Below are 14,739 nucleotides of genomic sequence, written 5' to 3'. Positions count from 1 at the left end.
TGCCTTTGGAGTTCCCTATATACCCTAGTAAATTCCTTCCTCTTCAAGTTAACAAAAATAAAAGTAACCAAGATAAAACACAAAATGAAACTAAACAGAAAGCTTTTAGTAACAGTGACTAAACAATTAGTACCATTAAGAGAGACAGCCAACTGATTAAGCACCTGTCACAGATAAATAGGCATGATGGATAGTTGTGGTAAGGATTTCAACTACAGTGCCTAACAAAGGCAGTATTTAGAATACACTTGTCAGAGCTAGAAAGACCTTAGAAATCAACCAGTTGAATGTACTCATTCTACAGATGTAGAAACCAAGGCTCCAAAGATTTGTAACTTACCTTATCCTAGGAGACTTGGCTTGTGAGTGACAGAGTCAAGACTGTGACTCAGGTTCTCTGAACCCTAGAGCAATACATTCATCAATGCCTCACACAGTATTCTCTTCTTTCAGTCCAGCAAACAATTTTTCCAAACTTCCCTGGTGCTTCCTTTTTCCCTTGGGATATATGGAGGGGAGATGCCACCCTTTGAAAGAGAGACTATCATGGAGCATGGAATCTTTGATTTTGTTTGTTAGTGGTGGGATTCAATGGCAACTATCTGCTTCTCAGACAAACAAGATCTACCCACCTGCTGTCTCGTGACTTTAACACCAGCAGCAGAATCATGTCAATCCAAGGGAAGCAATAATGCCTTCCAACTTTATTCTAAAAACTGTGAGAACAGGAACCATGACTGTTTTTTCTTAACATATACACATTTGGTGAAAGTATACTTGTATCTATACAGTGCATTCACCTTAGTTCCTTCTCTCCACCAAGAATGGAAAGAAATTTTTATATTATCCCTACCACAAACATATGGTGGGAGGGCAGACTGGGATGGAAATAATGGGAGAGATTGTTTAAAATTCATCACTTTCTAGAAGAGTGGGGGAACTAACACTTCCAGGCACTAGGCTAGCCAATTGTTTAAAATTCATCACTTTCTAGAAGAGTGGGGGAACTAACATTTCCAGGCACTAGGCTAGCCAACTTATATGCAGTGACTCATTTAATTATTCAATTAATATAAGGTGAGCATAATCAATTCTTCACTCTATCACATTATCTGCTTCAATTAGACTGCCTGGTTTCCTTCTTTAACACTATCTGAGGTTATCTTGTTCACCAATTTTTCTCCTCCCTTCCTACTCCACATCGCCCCTGCCTCAGCATTTCAATAAAACTCCATGAGAACAGGGATGTTATTTCTCAACTATATTCTCATCACGTATGAGGTGGTCAATTAACATCTGTTGAGTAAATCCATTATAGTGGTTCTTAAACTCTTGAATCAAGGATGCACACTAATCTTTTCCCATCCATGTGTAGATTATTCTGTTGAATATTTCTGGTTTTGAAGCCTCACATTTAGTTCAACTCTCCCACTTTTCAGATGAGACTGAAGTCTGCTGTGGGCCCTGGCTTTTGTTTTTTAAGGTAGCTTTCACATCCTTGGAGCCTTTAAACATGAGCCACAATTGCCCAGGTACACTCTTTCCCTGCCCCAACTTGCTTTCAACTTGATTATATTTGTCTTTTTTTTCTTTTTATGGGTTTTTTTTTTTTTTTTTTTGGCCGTGCCATGTGGCATTCGGGATCTTAGTTCCCTGAGCAGGGATCAAACCCATGCTTCCTACAGTGGAAGCAACAACTGCCCAGCCAGGAAGTCCCCAACTTAATTATATTTGAATTCTACCTCTAAGCAGATCTAGATTACTGCTCAGGGACCATTAAAACCATTTATGATAATTCCAAAATTGATGTTGGCACAAGTTCTCTCTGTTCTTCAGAATTTGATGTCTCCTATAAACTTTGCCTGCATATCTTTAAACAATTTAGAAGGGTTATTGTTAAGATCAAGCTCCCCTAATCCCTCTACTTCCCAAAGTAGCACACACTAATAGAAAAACAAGACTAATATTAAGTTTAAAGCTCAAACATAGTCTGTGTTTTCATGAATACAAACACAACCCCAAAAGGAAGAAAAAAAATACATCATTCTATTATTCTTTACATCATTTTATATGCATATTTCTGATCAATAACTGCTCTTACACTGGAAATTTATCCCAATAAACTACTGCTTTAAGGGATACATTAAGTCTCCAACCAAAATGTGATCTAAGGGAAGTATGGTATGTTAAACAGCTAGAGACAGCATGGGTGCACAAAACTCACTTGCACCAAACTCACAATCAAGCATGCCAAGGCCCAAGTGGCATCCAGCCATCCCTTGTTTAGAAAACCAAGTTTAATTTGAATTACTTAAGCAACTGGATTTTGTGCTGATGCATTTTTCAGTGAATTGCGGGGGATGGAGAGCTTAGCCCAAGATAATTGAATTGCTAAAATATTTGCCTTCTGATTTAGAATTTTAAAGTAACCTTTGTTACAAATTCCCATATAATTGTTTCATATACAAATTAAACCTGCCACATTTTCTCTCCCCTATATCCCTGATTGATTCAAGATGCAGATTAACATTCCTTTTCTCTCCCCTTCAATTCATTCTGTCCATTTTTCAGGGTGTATTGAACATCCTCACAATTCACAATAGAAATATCACCATAACTTCAGAGAAAATGTGGGTTGTCATAAACTACCAAAGCATGTTCTTGATTCAGAGATCCCAGAGGGCCTGTGTCTTCAAAGTAGATTTATTCTCCACATATAAGTCTCATTTGTACATATTTAATTGTGATCTCATTCTCTATGGAAGAAAATGTTTCATTGGTTCTGATTTCCTTTTGATGTTTCTATCCCAGTTTGTTAATATTCTTGGTTCCTGCTTTGTAGCCTTCAGAGCTACCCAAACTAGAAAAATGCTTTACTTGTACTTCAGGGATGGGAGTGGGAATGAAATTGCTTTCTGGTTCTGAAACTCTCAATTTTAAAAAAGGAAATAAAAACTTTCCAAAAAAGGTAGGTGAATATATTGCCAAGCTTGCCTTGTGCTCTTGGCTTTAATGTACAGAATTATTTAGAAGAGTTCTTATATAAAGCTATGCCAGTGAAAATAGCTTTGCCAAATTTATCATTGGCTGCTACAGGCTGAGACACTGGTGCCACCTCAAAGAAATTCACATTTGCTAATATGAACTAGTAATTTTTGTTTTATTGTGCCTTTTGGGGGGAATCATCCTTTCTAATAAAAAGATACATCATCATTTCTCAGTATAAAAAATCAATTTTTGTACTGACAAGAATAATTAACATTTTCCCTGTTATTTGTGTGGGACCAGCTATCAGTCAAAAAATTTAAATTTGATAAAAAATTTTATTTGGTCTCGACCTGCTATCTTCCTGCTCTCTGATTGCCTTCTCCAGAAGCTTTTAGTCTTCAAAAATTCACATAGTGAGACGTTTTCTCTAGATTTTGGTTTTGCCAATTAGAGGATTTGCCTTCTAATGAGTATTAAAATAAACTTCAAAGTTATTTTTCTTTTTAAAAAAATCTCTCAAAAGGGAACCCTAGTGCACTCTTAGTGGGAATGTAGATTGGTGCAGCCACTATGGAAAACAGTATGGTGGTTTCTCAAAAAAACTAAAAATAGAGCTACCATATGATCCAGCAAGTCCACCTCTGGGTATTAATCCCCCAAAATGAAAATGCTAATTCAAAAAGATACATGTACCCCAATGTTCACAGCAATATTGTTTACAATAGTCAAGATATGGAAGCAACCTAAGTGTTAATCAATAGATGAATGAATAAAGAAGATGTGGTGTATACATATATAACATATATATATATGTATATATATATATATATATATACACAATGGAATATTACTCAGCCACACACACACACACAAAAATGAAATTTTTTCATTTGCAACAACATGGATGGATTTGGAGGGTATTATACTAAGTGAAATAAGTCAGACAGAGAAAAACAAATACTTTATGATGCCACTTATATATGGGGTCTAAAAAATAAAGCTAAAAAATATAACAAAATAGAAAAAAATTTAATTTGAGAACACAGGAATAAAATGATTTAACTGGTGAGCCAGGGTCCAAAGACAGAAGCGACTCATAATATTATTGCTTCTGCTTGTTTTACAATATATTGCAAAACTGTTTATAATTTATTAAATGGGTTTATAACTGGTTGGGGGGAGATTGAGCTGAATAGATGGAACTATTTTAAAATAAAATTAAAAACATAGCATTTCTTTACTTCTGATGACTAAGCCTCATTAATAGCAGATACTTTTTATGTTTTATAAATTTTGGACTCATCTTTATTTGTAAGTTGAAAAAAAGATATAATTTTGTTTTATTATTTAGATTTGCTTATCTGATTAACAGTCCTCTAGAGAGGAAAAGGATTAGTATCTATTACTTATATAGCACTTTTTAAAGTGCACTGACATAGAAAACAAACTTATGGTTTCCAAAGGGGAAAGAGAATGGGGGAGGGATAAATTAGGAATCTGGGATTAACAGATAAACACTACTATATATAAAACAGGTAAACAACAAAGACCTGACTATATAACACAGGGAACTATATTCAATACCTTGTAATAATCTTAATGGAAAAGAATGAAAAATGATCACACCTGAAACAATGTAAATCAACTATAAGTCAAAAAAAAAAGGATCTATTGGAAGTCTGTTCTATAATCTGAGAGGGAAGAAATGAGCATGTAACACTAAACTTATCTGATTCAAGTTAATCCTTTAAAATGTTCCATGGAAGCAAGAACATCTGCCAGCCCTAAGTAACCAAAGAGATAGAGATTTTAGCTAATCAAACTAGAGAATTAGATTCTCTTAGTAGAACAGAATCAGGCATCCACCATGAAGAAGACACTGTAAATACCATCACAGTGACAGATGGAAGATACCTCAATATGCAGTGACCTAAGAACAGGATAAAGCCAAAGGCTATGTTTTCTCTCAAAGTTGATCAGAAGCACTACTATTACTGAAATTAATTAATGCATATTTTGATTGGCCAATTCTGAATTGTTTTAGGAAATTTGAGTGTTCCAGCTGAGATTATTGGGAGTGGTGACTGGCTCATTGTAAAAGAGTCTCAAATAGTCTAGATGTTAATTTCTGTTCCGAGGAATATCAGTAACATATTCTTTATCCTTCATCAGCCTGAGTAGCTTTCATAAAGGATATAACAGTTTTGAAATCTTAGAAGCAGAAAAAAATCCAAAAATGTGTTAAATCACTCTCCTCTAGGTTCTTTGACCTGATGACCAAGGCCTCTATTTTGTCCTCTGTTCTATACCTCTGTGCTGAGTTCAGCTCTCCTCCTTCACATCCCACCTAAATGATCCATGGGCAAGTTCAGATTTACATTATTATCATCAGATTCTTTTTTAGCCTAACTACACCAAAGCACACCTTCCAAATGTCCCAATGTGACCTATGCATGATGCAAAATCTATTTCTTAATCTAATGCTCAGATCACAATTTTTGACATTGCAATATCAGCATTAATTTTGAAACTTTGGCAAGAACCAAAGCATCATTCTTACCTAGGTGCCTAACAGTGCAGGGCTCTGAGACTTTGAAAAGCAAGAGCAACTTTTCTTTGTTTTCCATCTACACAAAGCATACCAACTTCCACCAAGTGAGTAATGCAAATTTAGTCAGCCATCTAACAATATTTCTAAATCTGATTACATTTCAGTATGAGAACTTACAAAAGACCCCGAAAAGTCACATTACAGTGTTTGATCTACAAGGCAAAGAAAAAGTAGCTTGCAGTTTACCTTCCAAGAAAACAAAATTTTAAAAGTCATACACAAAACACTTCACTGTAGCATTTTATGCACATTGCCACCAGATAAATGAGCTGAAAGACCAAATGTTCTCGTATCCGACTATCTAGCCTCCTTTAGCACAAACAGTGGAAAGAGGAATGATTATTTGTGTAATGTGAATATGACTGAAGTGACCAACTTGTAACCTGCACTCATTTCTTTACACTGCTCATGCACAGACAAGCATGCTGTTCCCAGACAGGAGATCAGGAGAGAATCTAGTACTGATTTGGTTCTGTTGTTGCACACCTGGCATCACCAAAAGTTTTAACTCAGCCAGTCACCTGATAACTTACAGCTATTTTGGTCTACTTTTGTTTGATCTGGAGCTTGGAATTATATTGTTTCCACTTGCAGTTTTAGTGTTCTTGTTTTAGTTTTATGCTTTCTTATAATGAATGAATCAGTGAGCAAGATATTACCTAAATAACAAAAATTCAGAATAAGCTTCCAGCTTTGTGTTGCCAATTACTATCTATTTTAATTATTTACCAACTAATCAGAGAAACACACAAACAAAAATGATACTGTTTTTCACATAACAAAATGGCAAATTTTATAAATAGTAATAATCAGAGATGACAATGATGAGAGTAAATATTAATTGGTACAGCTTTTCAGATTGATATTTGGCAAAAATATTTTAATCCAGTGATTCCATAACTAGGAATTGATCTCAAAGAAATCATCAGGGATGCAAACTAGAGCATAGGAATAAAACAAATCTTCAATGAGCTGTGTATAATTGTGAAATACCACAAACCACCTCAATAACAGGACTTAGATAATTTATTACACTTCTATATATTGAGCTACTATTCAGCCATTCCTTGATTAAGAGCAAGAATATTAAGAATAGGAATACTCTCATTATAAAACATTAATGTAATTCAGTATAGAACATTACATTGTAGGAGACCAGAATATGCCACTCCAAAATAGGCCTCTTTGGTATAAGAATTATTTTTAGCTTATTTTTTTGAGAAACAACAGATACAGGGAACCTCTGAGAACAGTGTAAGTTACCCTTTCATAGAGAAATTTATATTTATATAGAAAAACTTTGTTTGCAAGGGTGACTTCCCCTCAGTACCAGGAAGAAAAAGATGACTCTAATTCACAAGAGATTCTTACCAATGGAGAAGGCACCGATTTAAATCTGCATAATAAACCTTACCCATGTTCACTGTATTTTTCATGGTCACCTTCTCATAACGTGATTCCCCCAACTCTTATTCCTTTGTTTTAACTGAAGATGGTATTTAAACCCAAATCCTAGCCACTTCTTTTGAGTCACTAATCCCGGAGTTTCTCCTATGTGTATATGAAATATACATGCTAATAAACTTGTTTGTTTTTCTCTTGTTAGTCTTTTGTTACAGGAGCCCCAGCTCCTCAAGGATAGAAGGAAAATATACTTTTCCTCCTCTACAATATAAAATTAAATGAAATGAAGTATGGTTGCTCTCAACTTCATTAACAAGACATTGATTTTCTTATAAAACTCCAATAGGGGGCTTCCCTGGTGGCACAGTGGTTGAGAGTCCGCCTGTCGATGCAGGCGACATGGGTTCGTGCCCCGGTCCGGGAAGATGCCACATGCCACGGAGCAGCTGGGCCCGTGATCCATGGCCGCTGAGCCTGCACATCCAGAGCCTGTGCTCCGCAACGGGAGAGGTCACAACAGGAGAGTCCCACGTACCGCAAAATAAATAAATAAATAAATAAATAAATAGAAACGCCAATAAGATGTGACTTCCTGAGCAGTCACAGAGGGGAATTATTAGGATAATATGTTGAAACTGGACACATGTTCCTCTCTCAGGTTCAAGTGACTTTTAATAACTGATTGTCTGCTATTGGGACTCCAGACCCCAATTTTGACCAAGCCTCTGATTTGATCTATACCAGGGTTCACAATATGGAAAGAATGTGGTAAGGTGTACTGTTGTTACACTGGGCCACAAGCCTGGTAGATGGCTTCCATTAGAAGTTAGCAACATATCTGGTCACAGAAAAATTCAAGCTATTTTTTTCCAACCATGTTCCCAAATTTTACCATATTTAATTGTTTATTACAAAGAATTGCTCCCCAAATTAGTAGGTTTTACTAATTAGTTTCATACCCTTAATCACATTAAAAATGTCCTAAAAGATTTTATTTAAGCCCAAGTTGCTTTAAAATAGAAAAATCTCAGCATTGTAATTAACCAAATTTTACTATGTGAAACACACACCCAAAATATATGAACAAAGACATACGGAAAAACTCACATAAAAGAATCCAAGTGGTCCAGATATATATGGCATTTTCATTCCCAAGAGATATTTGACTTGTGAAGTCACGACATGGGTGGCAGCCCCAGTTGTCATCGCACTGATCACAGGCTCTGTAAGCAGGAATGTGGCACTACCCAGTTGTAGCACAAACATGGCCACCTAAGAGGACAAAGGAAGATGAAACTTCCCAAGCTTCCTAGAAGGATTAATATCTGACACATTTTCATTTTCAATACACAGACATAGGACACTGATGTGAAATTTGCTCTTTAAATTTTATATATTCAATAGCTTGAGTTTTCTTGAGAACATTACTAGTTTCCAAGATTTCCCAGATGTTTTGGGGTACAATTACAAGTGCTTCAGTTAAAGTTAACACAGTTTTTTTCTGAATATTGACTTTTTTTCTCTTTTCCTAATCATATATGTTACAAAAAAAGGAAATATGTTCAAATCAGTTAATATATGGGGTTCTATGGGGAAAAATAAAATTTGCATTATCATATCTATAATTTTTTTAAAAATCTAGGGCTTCCCTGGTGGCGCAGTGGTTGCGAGTCCAACTGCCGATGCAGGGGACACGAGTTTGTTGCCCTGAGCCAGGAAGATCCCACATGCCACGGAGTGGCTGGGCCCGTGAGCCATGGCCACTGAGCCTGCGCGTCTGGAGCCTGTGCTTCGCAACGGGAGAGGCCACAACAGTGAGAGGCCCAAGTACCGCAAAAAAAAAACAAAAACAAAAATAAATAAATAAAAATCCAAAGGACATGATTCACTACTTTACACCCAGTAGGCTTAAAACTTCAAAAGCATTGAGGAGAAAAAGCCATTTCTTGAGTTTTTGCCAGGTTCTGAGAAATGGAAACCTACTGTTTTGACTAGATACTCTATCAAGTAGCTGTAAAGGGCAAATATTAATAGGAAAACATCACGACTTATGTGTATATGGAGAAGAGCAAAAGACAGAAATAGGTTAAAGGAATATGCCTTTAGAAACCCAGGAAGCAGTAGGAAAGTCATTCTCCTTAAACTTTTCCTTTCTGCTCCTAGCATCATGCTCCATTGCAAAACTATTTCATGGCCAGACAAAATAATCTCATCTGAGTAGAAGCTGTGCATTGAGTTCTGCTGGGCAAAAGATGGCAGCAAAAATCAATTCTCTTTTCTCTACTAACTACTAACATTGCAATGATTAGTGTAGAGAAAGAACTTTTAGGAGATGGCCCACTCTTTGACTGAATGCATCCATGTAAACTCAGACATAGAGATTTGCTGTTTTGAAAGTAACATTAAATTACATTCATGAATATCCACACTGGAAAATGAACACAAAGAGAGTCACGCTGATATATCCTCTTAATGTGTTAATTATAATATTTAGGTCAGGTCTTAAAATTCTTGTTGGAAAATAAGATTAACTATTAAAGAAATCAAAGGAAAGAATAACAATGAGATCTCCTTCTATCAAGAGTTCACAGTGATAAAAATGAAAAGTATAAAGTGCTATCTAAGTACCACCAGAGCATACATTGCAAAATATATAATTTCCATCATGTCACAATGTCCCTTGGCCAAAAGCAGTAATACTCTAAATTTGTATTAGAGTGGAGTTTTCTGGGCTCAAATCTGAAAACTTAAGTTCTGATTCTGGCTCTACCACATCCTAGTTTTTGTGACTATAGAAAATCTGTTAAAAATTTCCAAGCTTCATGATCTATAAATAATTAGAATGATGTCTGCCCTATTGATATTGCAGAATTGTTGTAAAATGAATGTGAATTAACATATGAAAGACTTTTGAAACCTGTAAAATGTGCAACATATGTGATGTGCGATGTACGTTGAATGTCATAAGGTGCCGTATATATTTACCCAGAATGGAAAACTAGCTATGAGATTTCAAAATGTAGAAAAGGTCACACCATATTTTCCATTTCTGGAGAACATGAACAAATTTATCAGTGCAGAAAGAAATGTATTTGAACTGTTTACATCTATGTGTCAGTTTGTCCAATAGAAATGTCCCAAGGGAAATACCCAATAAATCAATAGTATGGGTACAGTTGGAACACACTGATTCATAGTGTGTTGATCTTCATCCTGAAAACACAATTAGTTAAGAAAAATACTGAACCATTTTTTCCCAAGTATCTTTCTACTAGTTAGTTGCAAATTATGACACTAACTCTTAAAGGCCATGAGGATGAAATTAGCATATTATTGGGGTAAGATGAACTCCAGAGAGTTGGATTTTCATTTCAGCTAAATGCAGTATACAAGCAATCCAAATCTTTGAAATTGTGAAACCTGTTTGCATATATGGAATTTTATGCATTCATGGAATGTTAGAAAGTTCTTATCTGTATGACAATAAATCTTATTTTCATTTATTTTGAGAAGCAAACTCCTTTGGGACGCCTCGTATAGATCATCACCATTTTACTTTCTGGTTTTTATTTGTTTCCTACCCAGCATCTACTTAAAAGGGTTAATGATTTCTCATGTCTGAGAAACAAACATCACCTAACCTGAAGTGATACACCAACAACTTCCAGCTAACCACCATCTTCTAGTAGCAACTTCTTTGTCATTTCCACAACCTGAGAGTTACAAATGGAAGGGTATGGGAAAAATTCAAGATATAAAGAGTTCAACCCTTTCAAATGTTCAAAATATATGTACCTACCTTACAATATAAATCAAAAAGATTTAAAACGTATCCAAAGACTCAAAGTATTTTTGTAATATTCTACTCGTACAGTTTTATACTTTAAAAAAACTCTTCCCAGAAACGAATAAATTCCTAAAATGGAGAATTCTTGACTTTGGAAGTTCAACAAGCCCCTTAAGACCTCATTTCTGATACAAAATATTGTATATGTAAAGGATGATTGCAAACATGTGAGATTTAGTCAAAGAAATTACTTTCTTCTGGATGACAACATTCTCCATAACCCAAAACAATGGCAGACATTTTAAGAAGGAAAAAGAGGAAGAGGAGGAGGGGGAGGGATAGGACAAGGTGGAGAAAGAGAAGAAGGAGAAATTTAAGAACTCCCCTTTCCCCAGCACCCAAATCTCAACAGTTTATTCACATCAAAATTAGGGATCTAGCATACAGAGGCTGAGGTATACAGGTTGAAGGCAGCAAGTACCTGTGCAACACAGGCTTTGTTAAGAGGTGGCCACAGATGGAACTGTTGTTCTCAAGATTTTTCTGGAATTTAAGTATGTAAAATAAGGATCCTTCTAGAATATTTTGCTTGGAGGCCTAGTGTTTAAATTTTATGCCAATGTTAAACAATTTTTAAGCTAATGACTTAATAAAGAGCTACATCAATGCCTTTTACTAATAATAGGAATGATGATAATTCTAATCTGGCTAGCTAATTCCCAAAAACTTGCCCATGCAACATTTTATGGGAAAATAAATTTCTTACAATATATTTCAGCTGTTTGTAGTAATGTTGATGTTCTGGGCTAATGTTGAAAACCTCTGACACACATTATTAAGGTTCACTAGCATGATACTATTTGGTAATGCTTTTATAAACACCATATGCTCTATATAAATTGAATGTATGTCAGATTTCAGGCCATTTTTTGCAAGTGGCCTTCAAGTAGTGAAAAAAGAAGAGTGCATAGCAAACAACTATACTACCTAAGTGGATGGAATATTGCATGCATTCCAGGTTTTGTCAGTTTGTCTGCAATCTGGCTCTCACATTATACCAAATCACTTATTTGTTTGTTCAGTGAATATTTATTGAATACCTACTAGGGGCAAGACACAACACTGTTGCAGAATAAAGAGATAAAGATATAGCTCACACTTTGAAAGACCTTATAAGCTGAGATGAAATGCTGATGTTGGGAGCAGGAAATGTTAATCAGGAGCATAAAGAACTGTAATGTAGGTGTTAATAGGAAGGTAAGGTCTAAGAAGCTGTTTGAGTGGGAGCTAAAAATCTAAAAGCCCTTTGTTCTCTACTGAATATGGTATGCAGGTGTGAGGAAGAGAGCTAAATTGCTCGTGATAATAGGAGGACAACTGAGTACTGTGTAGGGATATGGCAGAAAAAACCTCTGTGTGGCAAGAGAACATGAGACAATACTGTCAGATGGATACCTATGAGGTTATATGCTGTGGAATTCAGAATATAAAGCTCTTCTCTATACTATTCAATAACAAAAAGGAATGGACTATCAAGCCATGCAAAGACATGGATGAATCTTAAATGAATATTGTAAGCAAATGAAGACAGTCTGGAAAGGCCACATACTGCATGATTCCATTTACATGACATTCTAGAAAAGGCAAAACTATAGAGACAGGAAGCAGATCAGTAGTTGCCAGGGGCTTGGGTGTCGAAAAGTATGTAAAAGGTGAAACATAGGGAACTTTTTAGGATGGTGAAACTATTCTGTATGATACTATAAGGGCGTATATATGACATTAAGCATTTGTCAAAACCCATGAACCTTAATGTGTGCAAATATTTAGAAAATCATTTGGAAGTCAGGAGACCCCAGGATGGAATACAGAATGTGACAAAGAATCTAACTGATGACCAATGCATCATTTACTCTCTATATATGTTTTGCCTTTTCTAGAGTGTCATTTAAATGGACTCATACAATATACAGATTTTTCAGACTTGCTAAATGTATGAACAAACCCCACTGAAAGGAATGCAGAAAACGTACTCATGTGAATAACTCTGGAAATTGGTAAAGAATATAAAACCAAAGGCAAAAAAGAAACACTGTACTTGAGTTGATAAAGTTATTTCCCATGGGAGTAGAGGTTAACAATTCTGAAACCACTATAAATATACACCGGAATTGAAAAATCAAGTAAATGGATGATAGTCAGTGGGAGCAAGGTTTCTCACTATTGCATAAGTTATAGACAAGCAAGGAGAGAAGGCTAGAATGATCAGTATGGGAGGGATAAGAGTTGCAGACATCAGTAGGAAACCCTGTTTAGTTTAACACAGATATAGATGGATACATTTAGAAATATATAGGTATGTTTACACACTTTTGTTGATATACACACATATATGTCCTTGCTGTGTCAGCTGAAAGGGCTTAGAAGCAAACAACACCCCTGTGGCACACCTCACACCCAGATATTAATCTCTAATACCATTGTCCAATGAAAGAAACCAGATCTCCTTAGAAGAATGGCTGGGGAACCGGAGGAAGATGACGGAAGAGTAAGACGCGGAGATCACCTTCCGCCCCACAGATACATCAGAAATTCATCTACACGTGGAACAACTCCTACAGAACACCTACTGAACGCTGACAGAAGACCTCAGACCCCCCAAAAGGCAAGAAACTCCCCACATACCTGGATAGGGCAAAAGAAAAAAGAATAAACAGAGACAAAAGGATAGGGATGGGACCTGCACCAGTGGGAGGGAGCCGTGAAGGAGGAAAGGTTTCCACACACTAGAAGCCCCTTCGCGGGCGGAGACTGCAGGTGGCGGAGGGGGAAAGCTTCGGAGTAGCCGAGGAGAGCTCAGCAACAGGGGTGCGGAGGGCAAAGCGGAGAGATTCCCGCACAGAGGATCGGTGCCCTCAGGCACTCACCAGCCCAAGAGGCTTGTCTGCTCGGCTGCCGGGGTGGGCGGGGCTGGAAGCTGAGGCTCGGGAAACGGGTTTCGGTTGGAGTGCAGGGAGAGGACTGGGGCTGGCGGCAGGAAGAGAGCCTGAAGGGGTTGGTGTGCAACGGCTAGTCCGGAAGGAGTCCGGGGAAAAAGTCTGGAGCTGCCGAAGGGGCAAGAGTCTATTTCTTCCCTTTTGTTTCCTGGTGCGCGAGGAGAGGCATTAAGAGAGCTGCTTAAAGAAGCTCCAGAGATGGGCGCAAGCCACGGCTAAAGGCGCGGACCGCGGAGATGGGTGTGGGACGCTGGGACTGCTCCAGCCGCTGCCACAAGGCCTATGTGCGAGCGCAGGTCACTGTCCACACCCCCCCCTTCGGGGGAGCCTGTGCAGCCCGCCACTGCCGGGGTCCCGGGACCCAGGGACGGCTTCCCCGGGAAAGCGCACGGGGCGCCTCGGGCTGGTGCAACGTCACGCCAGCCTCTATCGCCACAGGCCCGCCCCACACTGTGTGCCCTTCCCTCCCATCTGCCTGAGTGAGCCAGAGCCCCCAAATCAGCGGCTCCTTTAAACCCGTCCTGTCTGAGCGAAGAACAGACGCCCTCCGGCGACCTACGCGCAGAGGCGGGGCCAGGTCCAAGGCTTAGACCCGGAAGCTGTGAGAGCAGAGAAGAGACAGGGAAATCTCTCTGTGCAGCCTCGGAGGCAGCGGATAAAAGCTCCATGGTCCGCTTGATGTGCCCTGCGTCTGTGGAGTGCATGAATGGACAGCGAATCATCCTAAATTGAGGAGGTGGACTTTGAGGACAAGATTTAAGATTTTTTCTCCTTTTCCTCTTTTTACAACGAATTATCCCAAATTGAGGTGGACTTTGAAAGCAAGATTTCAGACTTTTTCCTCTTTTCCTCTTTTTACAATGAAATATCCCAAATTTAAGAGGTGGACTGAGAGCAAGATTTTCGATTTATTTCCCCCTGTTCTCTTTTTGTGAATGTGTATGTGTATGCTT

General features: G+C 37.7%; 1 protein-coding gene across 1 annotated transcript in view; it reads right to left on the bottom strand.

Moving 5' to 3' along the window:
- The window catches only part of SLC26A7 (solute carrier family 26 member 7), a 194,097-nt gene that overhangs the window by 94,957 nt on the left and 84,401 nt on the right, over positions 1-14,739 (bottom strand). The window contains exon 4 of the mRNA XM_060116089.1: positions 8,111-8,275. Within this exon, the coding sequence (XP_059972072.1) occupies positions 8,111-8,275 (165 nt within the window). The remainder of the gene's footprint in view (positions 1-8,110; positions 8,276-14,739) is intronic.

The sequence above is a fragment of the Mesoplodon densirostris genome, chromosome 13, assembly GCF_025265405.1.
Source record: "Mesoplodon densirostris isolate mMesDen1 chromosome 13, mMesDen1 primary haplotype, whole genome shotgun sequence".
In the NCBI taxonomy this organism is placed as follows: domain Eukaryota; kingdom Metazoa; phylum Chordata; class Mammalia; order Artiodactyla; family Ziphiidae; genus Mesoplodon; species Mesoplodon densirostris.
This window is presented reverse-complemented; position numbering and strand designations above follow the sequence as displayed.